Here is a 17,468-nt window from a genome sequence, read left to right as displayed (position 1 = left end):
CTGTTATTAGTTAAGTATTTCTGAAGCTCATATAGCATATAAATAAATATGTAGTGACTTTGAGTTCATATTGTGTCATTTAACACCTCTGTATGTCTTGAAAAACAAAAGTTAAGCTATTCTGAAAAACATAAAACTATAAACTATCAGCTTGTTGTCAACTAGCGGCTAGTTTTAAAGACAATTACAATGTCAATATCTGGTTTTACGTGATTTAAAAAAACGTACGAGTTTCTGCGTGCTGTGATTTTCTGCCGTTCAGACTTTCAGCACCATGGACAGCGACCGCGCGGCCTGAGGATCAGGGTGGAAACTCCATCCTCCATTCTTCAATCAATCAATTAAACTTTATTTATAAAACAGCGCTTCTCACGCAGTTGCGGAGCTCGAAGCGCTTTAACATTAAAAACTGAAAACACACAATGTTACAGTGAAAACCCAACCCATCTTTTTACCCTTCCCACTCCCTCCGTTAAAACATATGACCCATGACCCCCACAGTCTTCATCCTCTATTCTTCATCCTCCATCCATCCTTCAGAAGAACTTTAGTCTGAGGGTTGGAGAGCTTTGAGTCTCCAACATGAAGCCTCACAGCTCAGGCTTTATTCTAAAATATAATTTCTAAGTTTTGAAGCTTTAACGTTTCATTAAAGACCTTTCTTACTAAATGTTGGAGTTGGAACTTTTCCCTCACAAACGGTGTCGATCACGTCTTTGACATGGGCGGTGGACGGGTCTCATATCACTCCTCTCATCGTGGATGTTCGCTGTGCAAGCCGCGCCACTGTCTTACAGGGGCGTCTCCTTCCGCCGCATGTAGCGCCGGTTGATCGCGGTGAGTCAGTCAGGCTGCTGCGCGCGCACGCACGCACACCGCGCCGCTCAGTCGGACCCTTCAGCTGGATGCGAGAAGAAAGAAAAAGGAAGGAGATTTAGAAACGCACCTCTCTCCACGCGCACTGCACCCCATGTAAACAGGAGGAGGCAAGAATCCAGAGCCAACTAAAGGAGACATGGGGGCGTTCAGGGTGCTGCTGGGGACTTTACATTACCTGGGACTTTATCTGCAACTTAGTGTCTCCACCAGGCAAGCTGGACACCACGACGTGGCGAACCAGCCCTCCGGGAGCGGTGAGTGTCCGACCCGCCTCTGGCACGCAGCTTTTCGGGGGTGGAGGGGGGGACGACGGTACAGATAATTCTTCCATCTGCGCTCATGCAACAAAGAGCGCAGCGCGCGCGCGCCTTCTGAGCCACATCAACGCTAACGCGGATTTTTAGCGCGACAATAAAGTGGTTTTTGTGCGTAAAACGAGTCTGCCCGCCGCAAAGTTATCCTTTAAATGTAAGCTCAGGAGGTTTGTTCGGTTGGGGGGTGGATGCTGAGACAGCCCCCCAGAGAAGAGCTGAAGCCTTCACCGCTGCTCCTCATCCTCCTGTTGTCCACATCAGCTGGTGATGTCAGTGGAAAGAGTGATCCACCTGAAGCTTCTCCAAGTGTTCATCATTGGCTGCATCAGAAAAACTCTGTTTCCTGGCTGATCCTGCAGAGCTTCACAGGTGTCAGGCAGGCAGAGTCGGCTCTCAGATTTAGGAGAAACAAATTCTGTCCATCATTTTGCTCCAAAAATCCCTTTGTGGTTCCTCATAGCAGGCTGTCATCTGAGGGCGTTTTAGTGATCAGAAACCTCGTCATAGGAGTTCACTGCAGGGGGGGAGAGGCTCTTTCTCTTCTCGTGAGGCTCGGATTGCACCACTAGGAACACATCCACTTGTTTGGCCTCTTCTGCAGTCGTCCATGGTTGGAAAAGGAGATTCGAAATCCATTTTATGAACAACCGAAAATCCTAGGTTAAGATCAGAAAGGTCAGGAACCTTCCAGCCTTCTTAGTGGAGGTGAAATGCAGATTGGATGATTTCAAAAAGATTCCTCATTATTGTTGAGCTCACCTCAAGAGTTTTTTATTTTTGTCCAAAACCCGTCCTCGTTTTTTCTTGAGTCACGATGAATCCGTTTTGCCTGCAGCCTGCTGACCCCTGACCTTCCTCGCCTCTTCAGCCGTGGTGTTACATCAGCTCTGACTCACAGTCAGTCGTCTTTGTTCTGTTAGTGAGCAGCAGTGTGGATGTTTGTCCTTCTCATCATTTCTTATGGCGGTGGAGTCCTTCTAATACTTTTGATTCCCAATGTCCATCAGATTGTCCAGAAGGTCAAAATGTCATCATAGTCCTTATTTCCTTTTTAAAATACTCAGTCATTTTTCTGTAAAGGCTGTAGAGTCGTCTGCTTTTGGACTTTCTGTTCTTGAACAGTGATGTTTTAGTGTGAAGAATGACAAAAGACCAACTTTAACTAAGGTGCTGCTTTCAGTTTTTCTGCTTTTTTCTTCATGCCTGATGAATTCTGGGTTAAATCCCACCAGAGACACAGTGACATCTCATGGAAAGTTTCATTGTTTCCTGGAACTGCATGAGAATCTGGCCTATTGTTGGTGGTTTATGAGCCCAAACCGTCAGATTTTGTTTTTCCGTTTGTTGCAGAGAAAAATGTTAATGATCTGCTAAAAACATCCAAAGCGCCACATCTTTAACTTGACCAATCGCTGTGATTCTCCTTGTTTCACCGGCCCTAATGCTGTTTAAGTCACCGATACTTTTCAATTAACTTCTAATTAAGAGAAAGTAAGGCAATTATTCCAGACAATCAATCGCTTTAATTGATCAATTAAGGGTAAATGAGCCATTTTGCCAAACAGGAACACTCAAAGTTGGTGAAAGAAGAAGAAAAAAAACGGAGGCAAAACTAACAGTTGATCCGGTCCCATCACTACATTCTCTGAAAGAGATTCATCTTATCTCTGACATCCCACAGAATTCAGCTCAGTTCTAAACCCCCCCCCCCCCCCCCCCCAATCTGAGACTGGATTTAAACCATTTTTTTCTAATTTACACGTCACTGGGCATCTTTGCGGGCCGCTGGACCGCATCTGGAGCTTCAATCAGGGCTGCTCCTCATCACTTTTGATGAACTGGAGAGGAATTAGGTGGCTGGATGCGCAGGTTTAAATCCCAAACCAGCCCAGATGCAGCCGGAGTCCACTGTGCTGAAGCTTCCTGTCCTCTCAGCTTAAATGGCTTTTTCAGAAGATGCTTCCATAATTGAAGCTGGGAGGAGGAGGAGGAGGACTCCAAACACACTTAAGCCTTGAGACAATGCCACAATCCCACTGTTGTTATTAGACTGTTAAATATCTCAGAGTGGCCAAAGCAGCCTGAGTGACAAGCATCAGCAGATTGTGGGGTTTACTGGTGTTATTCCACTGGATCAGACGCCAAATGTCCCGCCTGCTGCTCTCCATGCTCTCGCCGCTCCTGTGAGATGGCAGCCGGTGCTCCGACATGACGGTGGGGATCTTTACATGATCGCCGCAATGTCCTGAAAAACTCACCAAGTGGTGGTTGCAAATCTGCTTGAAAGGAGGTTGATTGACGGATGAAGCAGCAAAGGAAACGCTGTTTTGCACCGAAACACGAGGCTGAAAAGAGACAAGAAACTTTAGATTTGTGGTAATCAATGCGGTCCTGTGACTGCTGCCATGAAAACCAAGAAGAGTGCAACAGGAAAAGGTCAGGCGGTGTTAAAGGTGTGGCCATGGAACGCTAGGGCCTGAAAATACCGAGATCTACTGATGTGAGGAACTGGCTTTGATTGAAAATAACGTGAAAAAACGTTTGAGACTTTTGTGTTCAAATGAAGCTTCACACTGAGACTGTTTGGCCGGACCAGAGATATTCCACTTCAGTCGGACAGGTATGAACGCTCACCTGAAGTCTGATGCGGATAAACTGCTCCAGCTTGAAAAGTCAACCCTGGTCTTTTATTTTTCAGAATCACTGTAGCTAAGCAATCTAGAAAAAAATGCCACTTTGGAAAAATGGGGAAGAAATCCTTAACGTCGGCTTCAATTATCGTAAATCTTGACGCCAGATGTTGTTTTTGGCTTTCGTTGCATCGGGTTTGGTGGAGCCAGTTTGCACTTTGGGTTCAGACGTGCTACCAAAGCGATCTGCATCCCATCTGACGTACGGATCCGTAAGGTTGGCCGGTCTTTCCGATGTTTGTGTGCATCGGGTTTGTGTTCACGCCTGGATGGAAACTGGCCTTTAGTTTGACTGTGGCTGTTCAGCAGGATCACATGACAGAAAACATTCACATGGTCATAAACTCTGTCTGCGTTTTGCTGCCTCATTGGGACTTGATCAGTTTCTTTGTTTCAAACAGTCGTTGTCTCTTTGCTTCTCTGGGAGTGCAGCCATTTATTCCCAAGAACAACTGGAAATTATTTTTCTTCAACTGGTTCCAGATTGCAATGTTTTGCTGAACTGAGCTTAAAGGGTTTTAAGTTGTATTTTGTTGAAAATGTTTAAGCGTCTGTGTTTCTAGCTGTGTTTTACGTTTGTTGTTTTTCTGAGTCTAGTTTTCAGCTGGAGGCTGAAATGTGAAACTTTGCTGCTTCTGTGTGGCATCAGAGTTTTTTTGGAGGATCCATCAGACTTTATTGCCCTTTTGGACTTTTTCATTTAGTCTTAGCTGCACTAAACATCACTTGTTTGCACTTAAAGTAAGTTATTCCCTTAAAGGTGTTATGGAAGATCTGCTTTTACAGTTGTAAGTATGGAAAGAGGCGGAGCTGGAAACTGTTTTGGTGAATTTCTTTTAAATCTTTTGTCCGATTCTGTATTTCTTTTAAAAATGCCCTCAGCTGGTTATGAATTAATGCCATAAAAGACATAAATGAGTCAAACAAAAATGCAACCTTTTAGGTTTTAACTCACCTAAAATTGTTCAGCAAACATTTGGGAGAGAACAGAATGGAGCTGTCATTGCTGAGGATCAGGATAAACTTCAGTTGTTGAATGAACACAAACACTACAGGGTCGGCATAACAAAGCGCTGTTGCTCAATAATCAGATTAAACAAATTCTGAAACAAATCAGATTAAACAAATCTGACAGAAAACTCTTAGAGATGATCTGAAATGATTTTTTGTGAAGATTATTTAAAAACGATTCGTTTTTAAAGTGTTCGATATCCCCTATCTAACAATTTTCATCTACTATAAGTTAAATGAGCGCAATAAAAACATTTATAGAGCAGATATGATCTTTTTTTGACAGAAAGATTTAAAAATAACAGATTTTGACAAAGCAAATCCCTCATTTCTATTTTCAGTTAAAAACACGGATTCTCTGCACAGTAACTAAAAGAGTGTGTGAATTTTTTTTGTTTGTCAATTTCTTGGCAAACATTTTCCGTTCATTTCTTTACAGTCCGTTTTCAGACAACGTTTCCTCACAAAAACACTTTAGGTTTGCTTTCTGACCATCAGACCTGCATGGTGGAACAGCAATGTTCCCAAAGACCTCCAAACAGCTGATCCGAGTTCCAAGCCCACGTTGAGGTGCTTCACCTGCTGGAAGGCAGAGACAGGTGGAACAAGCCCAATCCTAATAAATGTGTGCTTGTTTAAATATTGAAACCCTAATTCTGATATTTCAGGCTCCATCCGAGTGAGACAATACCTTTCCCAGTTTTAGAAATTGGATTGAATCTCGGAGTTCAGCTGCTCACTGGATGCGTCTGATTTTCTGCTTCCTGTAGAAAAGGCCATTGAGTAAAAAATGTAAATGAGTGATTTATTTACAGAGCAATTAAAGTCCCTCCAGCTGTCTGAAAGGCGCTCGGCTGCTGGAGGAACCCATAATGCTGCTGAGTGGTTAAATCTCACACGTCCTTCCGATTTCTGTCGAAACATGACAGCTCTTTCCGCGTCGGCCTCCTCGTTTGACAACGCGGTCTCAGACCTCTCGTGTCCTTCATCATTTTCTCCTCTTCCTCGCCTGTCACCGTCGACTGCAATCCCCCTCCTCTCCCTCCGCCGTTCGCTGCGCTCTCTTCATAATCGGCAGGAGCGCGCTGCGGGGTCAGCCGGCAGTCAAGGACTCCCTCTGTCTTTTTCCTCAAGCGCCGTCTGCCTCTTCTGTGCTTTGTTTTCTTCAGTGGAGGTGTTTGTGGGGAGGGGAGACGGGTTTTGTTCTGCTCTTACCTTCATGTTCTGAAGCCCGCTTCCTCTCAGATGCTCTTCTGTGACTGAAACCCACCGGCAGAACCTGTCATCCAAGCTGCAGATGCATAAGAGGGTTGGAGAAATTCAAGTGCACCAGGACATTCTGGGAATTTGGATCTTGAAGACGAAGGAGAGACTCTGTCCTGTGCGGCAGCAGCAGCAGGAGGAGGAGGAGGAGGATGATGATGATGATGATGCCGGGGAACGTCTGCAGGAGTGTTGCTTATCTTCTATCAGACACATTGCTGCCAGCGTTGCCATCAAAGCAGAAAACCCTCAGACTCAAAGACAGACGTTTCTCACAGGAAAACACTTGGTAGGATTCATCTGTTGGCAGTTTCTCACAGTGTGGGTGGAGGAGGAGGAGGAGGAGGAGGAGAAAGACGACAGGCGAAGAGGGGAATGTTATGTATCTGCGGTCCCAGATCAGTCATTCTTAGCCGGAGAGAGGTCCTCAACGTCCAGCCTGAAGTTCAGGGAAGTCTCCTTGTGACCTGTAGTCTGGGACGGTTTCCTTCATCGCCGCTGAAGAATTTCTCCTTCTCTGCTTCACAGTTACGGTGCTTTTCTGTACTTTTCTACACACGTTCCTGCGTAGATTTGATCACGTTCTCAGGACTTTTTTGTTTCCTGGCTAATCTCGATCCGACTCCAGAAAATGTTCTTCATTCAGAAACAGGATGACAGCGGAGTTGAAGTTGTTCCTAAATCCTCACCTGCAGTTGGTGTGAAGTTACAAAAAGATCAACTATCAGGTGTAGAGTCGCCCTGAAATCTCATCTATGTTGTGCTTTTTTCTGATAAATGTGTGAGCTAACAATGAAACATCTCCAACGGAATAACGGATGAAACTTATTTAAAAAAATTCAATGTCCGTGGAAATATCTGACCAGATTTCAGGAACAACCGTTCATTTTGGCTATAAAGTTCACCGTTTTCCTCCTTGATTCTGTTCATATTTCTGCTCCACAAGCTCAACAAAATCATCCAGAGATGATGTTTGTGAAAGCTGCGTCTGTGGATTCAGTTTGAGTTCCCCGCAGTGGGAACGGATGAAACCCAGAAACAGATGTCTGTCTGCGTCTTCACCTCCTCCTCCTGCTCGCTGCCTTTCCTGCACTGATTCTCCTCGTCTTTGGTCCCTCCGTCCTCTTTCCTCCTCTGTCGGGGAAAAAGCGAACAAGCCACTTAAACAACTCTCCGTTTCAGGTTAGACTTTTCTCAGATAGAAAATAAAGCAAATCATGGCAGTTTGACCTTTTTTCTCACTTGACCTGGAGAATTGATCAAATAGAAGTTTTTTGTTGGATTAAACATTTCTGAGCTTTATGGAGCTTAAGTTTAAGGGAGACTTTTAGCGTCTGTGTTGGGTTTGTGCCGATGGTCCGTCTCGAACTTTTGCCACCAATCAGGATCCAGCCTCTCCACCTTGGTCTCCTCTGGCTGTTCCAACAGGTTTGTTCAGAGAACTGCCCTGCAAACAATGAGGTTTTTGGAGAAGAAACAGTTTCCACAGATTTATTTGAAGCTCAACATCCCAGCAGAGGCCTGTGGAGTCGGAGATGAAGCTCTTCATTTCATGTTGTTGGCAGCTTCTTTGGGGTCAGAAACCTCCTAGGAAATTCACTCCAATGAAAACTGTCTTCATTCAATTCAAAGTGTTGGAAAATTGTTTAAAATTGCATACGGATGTGCTTAAAATACAGAACTCCAGGATATGAACTGGCTTTTGTTTAGTAAATCTAAATGTTTTGTCATTTGAAGGTTCTCCTTCATCCAGGTTGTGTTGTCTTGAAGTTGAGTGATTGTATCTTGACTTAACTTCTTCAGTCTAAACTTAAATTTTGAAGAAACTCAATTAATATTCCTTCTAAGGTTGAACTTTGTCTTATTTTTCTTCGCTTTTCTTTATGGGTCGACACATGGTTAATATAAAAACCGAGGTACAAGTTCTGCTTCTTTTTCTGAAACCCTGATTGTTTCCTGTCACAAACATATCAGTTTAAAACCACCTTCTCAGTAAACTGTCTTCACTCTGAAAAATTAATTCATTCTGAGCAGCATCCAAGGCCACAAGAGGCTGGGTGTTCATCACCGGTCAGATATCATGGATCGGATCTTTGGATTAGACTAAAAAAAAAAACTTCTATACCTGAACAACTGAGCTGAGTTAAAAAACAAAACAAAAAAAACAGACCAGTCCTTAAAAAATGCAAAAACTACTCAGAAAATAAACATTTTAAACACAAAAAAAGTGCAAGTTAATGAATCCAGAGGTCTTTTTGCGGTCCCCTCAAAGTCTTCATTTGTTGGATTGCAGATTAAGAGCTTTAATTTCAGCGAGTTACCTCCTACAATACTGCCCCCCCCCCCCCCCACACACACACACACAGGCTTCATCACCTGAGCTTCAGAGTCACTGGGAAAATTGAAACAGGCTTTTTTTTTTTTTTTACATTTTTAAAAATAATAGGTTTCTTCAGTTGCTTGGCACACCTGTCCTCCTGTAACCTGCCAGTGCCTCACCATGGCAACGGTCTCCTAAAGACCTCATATGATGAGGAAAATGAATCTGGCTGCTCTGTAGGGAGAAGTCCGTTGACTCCGGGTTTGTCCTTCAAAATCAAGCCGTGTCTTCCAGCAAATCCCAGGAATGGACCTGGAGGATTTCTGGAATGTGTTTCGTGCGGCTCGCAGGGAGAAGGCCTTTACACTCAAAACATGTTTTTTTCTGAGGCGCTTCCATTATTTATGCACCGCAAACACCCCCGCCCTCGGCCAGCCCCCCGTTTCTTCCAGCTCTGCCCCAGAGAGGCAGAGAGCCGGAGAACCCTCCATCAGCCGTCATTTAGAAAAATGGGTGAAACTGGAAAGACGTCACTTTTTAGTTCTCTTTGATTTAACAGTGCAGTCACTTCAAACTTTCATTTTCCTCTGAAGTGAACCGATGAAAGCTTTGGAGCTCCGGAAAAGAGGAACTCTGATTGGATGAGAGCATTCTGGTTTTGTTATCGATGCAGTTCCCAGCTTCCTGAACATCTTTAATTCATTGAAGTTCCTAATCCAGATATTTAAATGATAGGTATTTGTAAAAAATGTAAATATTGGGTTCGTAAAATTTGTCAAGCACACAATCTACTCCGTGATTCTCTTTTGGTTTTAAACATTAAAGAAATATTTTGATTTTTATGTTCTTGTCCATCCTTTCATTCAAGTGGATGGATGGATGGATGGATGGATGGATGGATGGATGGATGGATGGATGGATGGATGCATCGATGGATGGATGAATGGATGGATGGATGGATGGATATATGGATGGATGGATGGATGGATGGATGGATGGATGGATGCATCGATGGATGGATGGATGCATCGATGGATGGATGGATGGATGGATGGATGGATGGATGGATGGATGGATGGATGGATGGATGGATATATGGATGCATCGATGGATGGATGAATGGATGGATGGATGGATGGATATATGGATGGATGGATGGATGGATGGATGGATGGATGGATGGATGCATCGATGGATGGATGGATGCATCGATGGATGGATGGATGGATGGATGGATGGATGGATGCATCGATGGATGGATGGATGGATGGATGGATGCATCGATGGATGGATGGATGCATCGATGGATGGATGGATGGATGGATGCATCGATGGATGGATGGATGCATCGATGGATGGATGGATGGATGGATGGATGCATCGATGGATGGATGGATGGATGGATGGATGGATGGATGGATGCATCGATGGATGGATGGATGGATGGATGCATCGATGGATGGATGGATGGATGGATGGATGGATGGATGGATGCATCGATGGATGGATGGATGGATGGATGGATGGATGCATCGATGGATGCATCGATGGATGGATGGATGCATCAATGGATGGATGGATGCATCGATGGATGGATGGATGGATGGATGCATCGATGGATGGATGGATGCATCGATGGATGGATGGATGGATGGATGGATGCATCGATGGATGCATCGATGGATGGATGGATGCATCGATGGATGGATGGATGCATCGATGGATGGATGGATGGATGGATGCATCGATGGATGGATGGATGCATCGATGGATGGATGGATGGATGGATGCATCGATGGATGGATGGATGGATGGATGGATGGATGCATCGATGGATGGATGGATGGATGGATGCATCGATGGATGGATGGATGGATGGATGGATGGATGCATCGATGGATGGATGGATGGATGGATGGATGGATGGATGGATGCATCGATGGATGGACCACTGACTGTCTCAGTGAACTGGAGTGACATAAGCCTTGGAAAATGCTTTAATGAAGTCACTTCTGTCGCCATTTTTTCGCGATACGGACGCCACCATTTTGCCCGCAGACCCAGAGGAAATGCACGTGTAAACACAGATACACCTCCATGACATTACACAAGCTCACACGACGGGATTTCTGATGAGAAGAAGGAAGATACGAGCAAGTACAGTGGGGGTTTTTGTGGCAGGAGTGTGGATGCTGGAGCAGCAAGCCACCTGAAAGCTCCAGAGAGCGAGGGGGGCTTTCATAGCAGAGACCCACTGTGAGTCTCCCTCCACGACACAGAAGAGCCGTGCTGGAGATGGCCCCAAGCTGAGATTAACCGCTCTCTGTGTTTGGGCGGCTCAGAGAGGTCGACTGGGGAAGACGGGGGGGGCTCGGCGTCGTAGCCATGTTGCCTTTGAAATGATACGCTATCAGTGCTGAGAGCGAGCTGCCACTGCGTCCAGGGGAATGGTGCTCAGAGGAGGAGCTGTCACCTCCGACGGGGGATTAGCGAGGAGGAGGATGCGCCGCCTATCAAACCACCTTTTGACCATGTGGAGATGATAGCTCCCAGCAGAAAACCTTCTGCTCTGCCAGTGCTGATTATTATTTAGATCATTTCTGCCACCACAACACTTTCCAGCTCTGGTTTAAACAGTGGAAATTTACAGTAAAAGCATAATCTCCACTTGCTAAATCTTCCTGGAACGGCTTTGAACTGCTTTTATTACTTTTTGCACATTATTGTTTGTTTTTTATATTGTACAACATCAAGATTAACCTTTAGTAATCCGGAGTCTGAGTGTTTTCTTTTGCTGGGATTTATCTTTAAAACTGTTTTTTTGTGGTAATGCTTAGTATTCATCTTTTTAGTAAAAATCCCATTGTTTGAGCTCATTACTTAACCCGTTCCAAAGTTTAGTACCACACACCGACACACAGAAACTTTTCTTTGTGGTTCTTATCAGTTTGATCTTGAAGTTCCTACATCCCCTCAGTCTGTTCCTCCTTCATTTTCTAAGAACTTTGGATGTTGAATGGTAACGATTTCCAACTGGCTCTGTATAAAAGTTGCGCAGTGTAAAAATCCACAAGATCATACAGTTTTAAAAGTCTTGATTGATATAATAGATTGTTTGTGTGATCAAGATATCCAGCTTTATGTACAATTCTGACGGCTCGTTTTTGAAGTAAAAAGAGAGGATGTAGTGAACTCTTGTAATTATTCCCCCAAATTTCTATGCAGTAGGTGAAATATGGTAATATTAAAGAACAGTACAATAAATATCTACTGTTGTATCCGAATATATATTTAGATTTATTTACGATTGAAATACTTTTTGAGACTTTAGTTTGTATGTGTCTGACCTTACCATCTTTAGGAATGTTAGTAAGGTATACATTCTGTATTTTGTGGGAACCCATCCATCTTATTTGGGGTCAAAGGGTGCTTGAACCTACCAAAGTTCCAGCTCCTGGTTCCATCTCAGGGCGTTTTAGACATCAGGATCACGACTTCACATCATCATCATAAAGTTGGCCAGTTTTAGTCCGTTTCTTCCTCTTGAACCCTCAGGTACGTTTGCCTTGCTGCTTTCCTTCAAGATTGTTCATCGTCATTTCGAGGCCACATCCCAGTGAAGATCCTAGAGCCGGAAGCGTTACTCTGACATTACTGAGCTGTAATTCACCAGCATGGAGAAAAAAAACCCTCTTTCTAGGTGTAATGGTATTGTGTTGGTAGAGTGAGCCCTTGATAAGCTGCGATGTCTGTGTTGCCCAGAGCCGTGCGACACGTCAAGCTCATTAGCTCAACCAAATTATACTTTCAGGAAGACAAACACTGCAAATAAAATCTACTCCAAATGAAGCTCAGAGTCGCTGCTGCAAATAGATTACAACTGAAGAGTTGTATTCCCAGTGTCGGCTTTGATTAGCTCCACAAAGATGCCACTCATTCTGCTTTTGGAGGAAGACGTTGGCGTGCGACAGCTCGGCAGCGTCTCGGAGGAGGCCTGATGTGTCGTCTTCCTATTAAATGTGACACTTTTTGCACCTGTTATTCTTCTTTAATCTGCTATGTGAAAGTCATGTTCTCACTTTGTTTTCTTCACTTCGGCCTCTTTAGCTGTGTGTCATTCATGGCGCTCCCTCCTCCTCCTCCTCTTGCCTCTGTCACCGTCTTGTCTTTCTGCACGTCTTAATGTGGCGGTGGTGTCGCCGATGTGGCAGCCGCCAAGAAGATGAGAGAATCTAGAGCCGACGAAGGCGTTGGCCAGACACTTTCCTCTCAGGATAACTGGCTTTTCAATTTTTCACTTCTAATAAATTACCTTTTATTTCCTGAAAATTGAAAGACAAGGAGGTTTTGAAAGTTTTATTTATAATATCTGATCTACACTAAGACTCTTCATTTGTCTGTTTATCATCATTTAGATGAACCTCTTAAAAGTGCCTGGAACCCTGACATCTGGATTTGTGGTCATATTTATGCTCAGTTTCACTAACAAATAAAAAGCTGTCAGACTTCAGCCAGCCTCCACGCCGCCGCCACAGTCATCGCTTCCTGTCTTCCCACTTCACTGCATCACATTGACTTTTTTATTAGACTCAAGCAACAAGTCTTTTCAAATAAAAACCACTTTCAGGTGAAGAAAAACACCAAACGACGCATGTCGAACGCCAGTGATTCTTTTCAGACTCAGTTTCGTCTTTTTCTCGAGAAAATAGAGTAAAAAAACAAAACAAAAAATCAGAAAAGAACATTTCCTTTTAGTTCCAATCACATTTTCCCACCTTATTTTCCAGATCAGTTTATCCAATCCTCCAATAAATCAACAAACCTAATAAAATCTGGAGGGTGTGATCTGTAAAGATTGGACATCATCTGGTTCACATCCTGATGCTTTCACTGAAGACTTTGTGTATTTGATCTTTAACAGTGGAAATTGTGTTTCTGTGTCTTTGAAGGGACCCGTGGATTCTGGTCCAGGACTGCGTCCTTTTTAACTCTTAAAGGAAAAAAACGCAGAAACTTTTAAAAATTGTTATTTCATCTTTTTTTTTTTTTTTTACAATGGCGTAGCATAAATTGGTTCAGTTTATACCATGGTCCGATTCTGATTGGCTGCTGGGTGTGCATTAAAAAGTGGTAATCCACACTAAAAAAGAAGTTCCGGTAGCTTAAATGTTCTGTATCACTGCGCTGGCTTCTCTGAAGCAAACTTTATCTTCATCGTCTGGACAAAAACAAAGCGGTGAGAGGTGAACTTTTAGTCCTTCAAAGTGTGCATTATCAGCATTAACGCACATCGCGGAAACATCGCGTCGGACGGTTCAGTCTACATTTCTATGGCAACCACTCTCTCCAATCAGGAGTGAAACAGGATGACAGCGGAGTTGAAGTTGGCTTCTCATCTTCATGGCTTCATGGCCTCTTCACCAGTTTGGTAACATCCGGACAGCAGATCACAACAGAACTGGGAGTGCAGTCAGAGGAGACTGTATCGTTCCCTTCAGAAAAAGCGTTTTATGTCAGACTGCTTTTTCTGTTAGAGGTGCTACTGAGTGGAACTTCACACCCGTAACTATCAGAAATCAAAACGCAAAATTTATTCAAGACACAATTAAAGAAATGGCTCATTGACAATCAGAGCTGTCAACACTGAGTAAACCTCCTCTCACCGATCCTGGCTGTCTTGTCTTTTATGTGTGCATATGTTCTTAAATTTGTCTGATTTTGGATTTTTATATCACCAATTTTTTTTTTAGGTTAACTGTTAATGTTATTGAATGCACTGTTTAATATATGTATGTAATGTTATGTAAATATGTAATTTTATTTTGATCTTTAGGGCGATTTTAACATGTACCCAGGGACTGCAGATGATAAATAGCCCTTTGGCTAACTCTGGCATATTGACAGAAATGTTTATTATTATGCTCTGTCGCTATATTGAATACATAAATAAATAACTTATCATTTTATGAGGTTTCTGCTTTTTGGGACCAGCGGGTACTTCCTGTTTGGAACACAAGGGGCCACTCAGTCCAGTTTTGCATATGCAGTCATGATGGAAAGGGCCTCCCTGACCGTCTGCAGCAGCATGTCAGATCTGCTGCTGGGGTCGAGGTGTGGTTCAAGCCGCTCTGCTGCTGCGTGAATGGCAGTGACTGCTGCTGTATCTGTGCAGCAAACTGCACAGCAAAATGAAGCTGTTTAACAAGACAATGTATGTAGACGCGATGCTGTTCCAGAAGAACTACACCAGGGTTTGAGTATGGCTAGATTATGGGATGTCTGGGCCCCTAGACAACAAGCTTGCATCCTCCTCTGATTGGTCTTCTGATTACAGCTTTGGATAATCAAACGCGTAATCAGAAGACCGTTCAAAAATATGGCCCATCATTCCTGGGGGCCTTCAAAACTACACCCCCTCTGTCTGAAATCCAGCTCTGGGTTTGAGTTCTTAAAGAAAATATGTCTTCTATTCCTCTGCTGTGAGTAGAAGATAAGGTAGCTTTGCCTCCAGAACATGATTTCTACATAGATGTGAGAGTACTCTGATTACAGCAGGTTCCACTTAATACCCAAGTATTCACAAAATCTGAAAGTTCTTCTGTTTCTTATTACAAAGATGTCAGAAAGAATTCTTGAAATCCTTCAAAATACCTTAAATAGAGAGGAACATCTAATAAATATCTCTCTGAAAGGATACCTTGATTTTGATGCTTTTTCTTTTGCATTCATATTTTACGGCCAAAGTCTGTACTTTACTCGACGATTTGCTGTATTTATATGCCCTGACTCATCTGCTTAAATGTCAAGATTTGGCTCTGCATCCAAACATGCAGCTTTATTGGATGCTTCATTGTTTGAATCGGTAGAAAAAGACACAACAGAATGAAGGACGGCCTTTCCATGCGTCTATAATGAGCACACAACGCGAGATTGTATGAGTCCAAATTAAACGCAACTTCTGTTTGGAAAGTTGTAATAAGCTGAAAGTAAACATCCACTAACTCCTGGTCTCACAGCTCCTGCATCATTATGCCTAATCACTGTCTTCCATGCGAGGGGCTGCTGCTCTGCTGTGTCACTGAAACACTTCGGAGGCTAAATCTGGACTAACAGGGAACAGAATCAGCGCTTTAATGGGAAGGTTTTTGGGAAGAAGATCAGATGTCAAAAAAACTTTAAAATACAGATCATTTTCAATGTAGGCGTCCCGTTCAGGGTGTCACTTCTCATTGGCCTCTGTTGGCCTCTGGGGTCTCTGGGGTTTCTGGGGTCTGCCATGACCCGACTCAGAATGACGTTGGTTGGGAAAATGGTTAAATGACACTTTTTTTGTTTTTGGTTCAGCAAAGTTGTGTCTTTTGTGTGTCTCTGACTTGTGTTTATTTATGATATAATTCCAACGATATTGTCTCCCTGCGGATTTGCAGCGGTTCTACCGTGTGAGGGCGGGTCAAAGGGGGGTGGCGAGGTTGGGTAGCACCTTTACAACGCTGCTTTACTACATTTTGTTCTTAATACAGAATCCTTTCACTTAAAGACTAAACACCCAAAACAGTTTACATCCAAATTTGTTCAGTTTCCTGACATTTTGCGGCTGGGTAACTCGGTTGGTAAGGTACAAGGCTGCCACGCTGGAATCCAGGGTTTGATTCCCGGAGGGGAATAAACAATGGTACTGGGGGCAATTACCATATCGATGGTGAGCAATTGACATCAATCAGTGGGGCCCCTTGGGCAAGACCCTTAATTCAATTCAACTTAGCATTCCAGAGGGGAGGCGGGGCGTTGACGGGCTAAATCGAATTGAAATATGCGACATTATTTGCAGGGTGGATATGAAAATGCAATCCCCTCTTTGCATTTTCACTTTAATTATGACGCAGAATAAGCGGTTTTTAGGTAGAAAATGAAAAAGCATTTTGAAGTACTGAGTTTTCATTTTATTTTTGAGTCAAAAAAAGAAGCTTCATTTTGAAATTGAAAAAGCCTTTCTGGTTTTGACTATTATTTTTAATTTATGCTACACAAATGCTTCCATAATTTTGTTGTTTGTTCATGCATCGCAAGTTATATCGTCATCGCAATATTGATCACTAATACCGCACATCGTGCTGCCTTATTAGCACAGGTATATTAAATTGGTATGATTTAAATTATACTATAATATTAAACTGGTATAGTAAAAATAAAAAGAAGTCCTGACTAAGCACTAAGAGGCCCATTCTTTAAAATTCTCTCTGATCCCTTTTTCATTTAAACAAAGTATAGGTCTCTAATATTTTCTGGAAATCTATTCCTGTTGCATGAAGAGTTTTCAAACTCTGTACAGCTGAAATCAAATTAGGATTGTCGTCAACCTTTTTTTTTCTTCAAAATGTCTCACAAGTCTGGCTCTGTAGGGTTTTTCTTCTGGAAGAGTTCAGAGCAACCAAGTTAGGTCTACACTTTAACCCTTGTGCTATCCTAGGCACTTTACCATTGGAAGTGGGGTCATCTAGACCCACTAGACAGTGCTCTGAACCTTTTTTCTTCAATGATTTGTGATCTTCACTGGTGTCCATGGATTACATGAAATCTTTCCACCTTTATCCACCTTTGTAATGGTAGGGAGAACACGTCAATGGAAGGGGGGGGGGGGGGGGTCATCTGGACCCAGCACAAGGGTTGAAGTAGGAAACCTTACAAATGCAAACTAAAACTATACATGTGTATTCTTCACATAGGAAAAATAAAATTTATCCTCTTCATTGTCCTATTAAGCACCAGTGAGCAAATAAAATAACAGGATTGTCAATAAATAAATGTAAAAAAAGACTTCATACTTATGTGAGGTCACTAAGATACTAATATTTATGGTACTTTAAGTGGAGTTATAAATGATTGTCCATGCAGAAGCTGAAGTCTTAGCTTCCCAATTCTCATCTTTTAGCTGCAAAAGCATCAAACTCTAAGAGCCAAAAATGCAAGAAAATGTTCAGTCTGTGGGTTTTT

The 17,468-nt window shown here is 43.0% G+C and overlaps 1 protein-coding gene across 1 annotated transcript in view; it reads left to right on the top strand.

Moving 5' to 3' along the window:
• Positions 1–471: 471 nt before the first annotated feature.
• The window catches only part of vstm2l (V-set and transmembrane domain containing 2 like), a 44,633-nt gene continuing 27,636 nt past the window's right edge, over positions 472–17,468 (top strand). Inside the window, exon 1 of the mRNA XM_004070260.4 lies at positions 472–1,133. Within this exon, the coding sequence (XP_004070308.1) occupies positions 1,016–1,133 (118 nt within the window). The 5' untranslated portion in view covers positions 472–1,015. The remainder of the gene's footprint in view (positions 1,134–17,468) is intronic.

Source organism: Oryzias latipes, chromosome 7 (assembly GCF_002234675.1).
Source record: "Oryzias latipes chromosome 7, ASM223467v1".
In the NCBI taxonomy this organism is placed as follows: domain Eukaryota; kingdom Metazoa; phylum Chordata; class Actinopteri; order Beloniformes; family Adrianichthyidae; genus Oryzias; species Oryzias latipes.
Note: the sequence above shows the minus strand (reverse complement) of the source record. Positions and strands in the feature narration are given on the sequence as shown.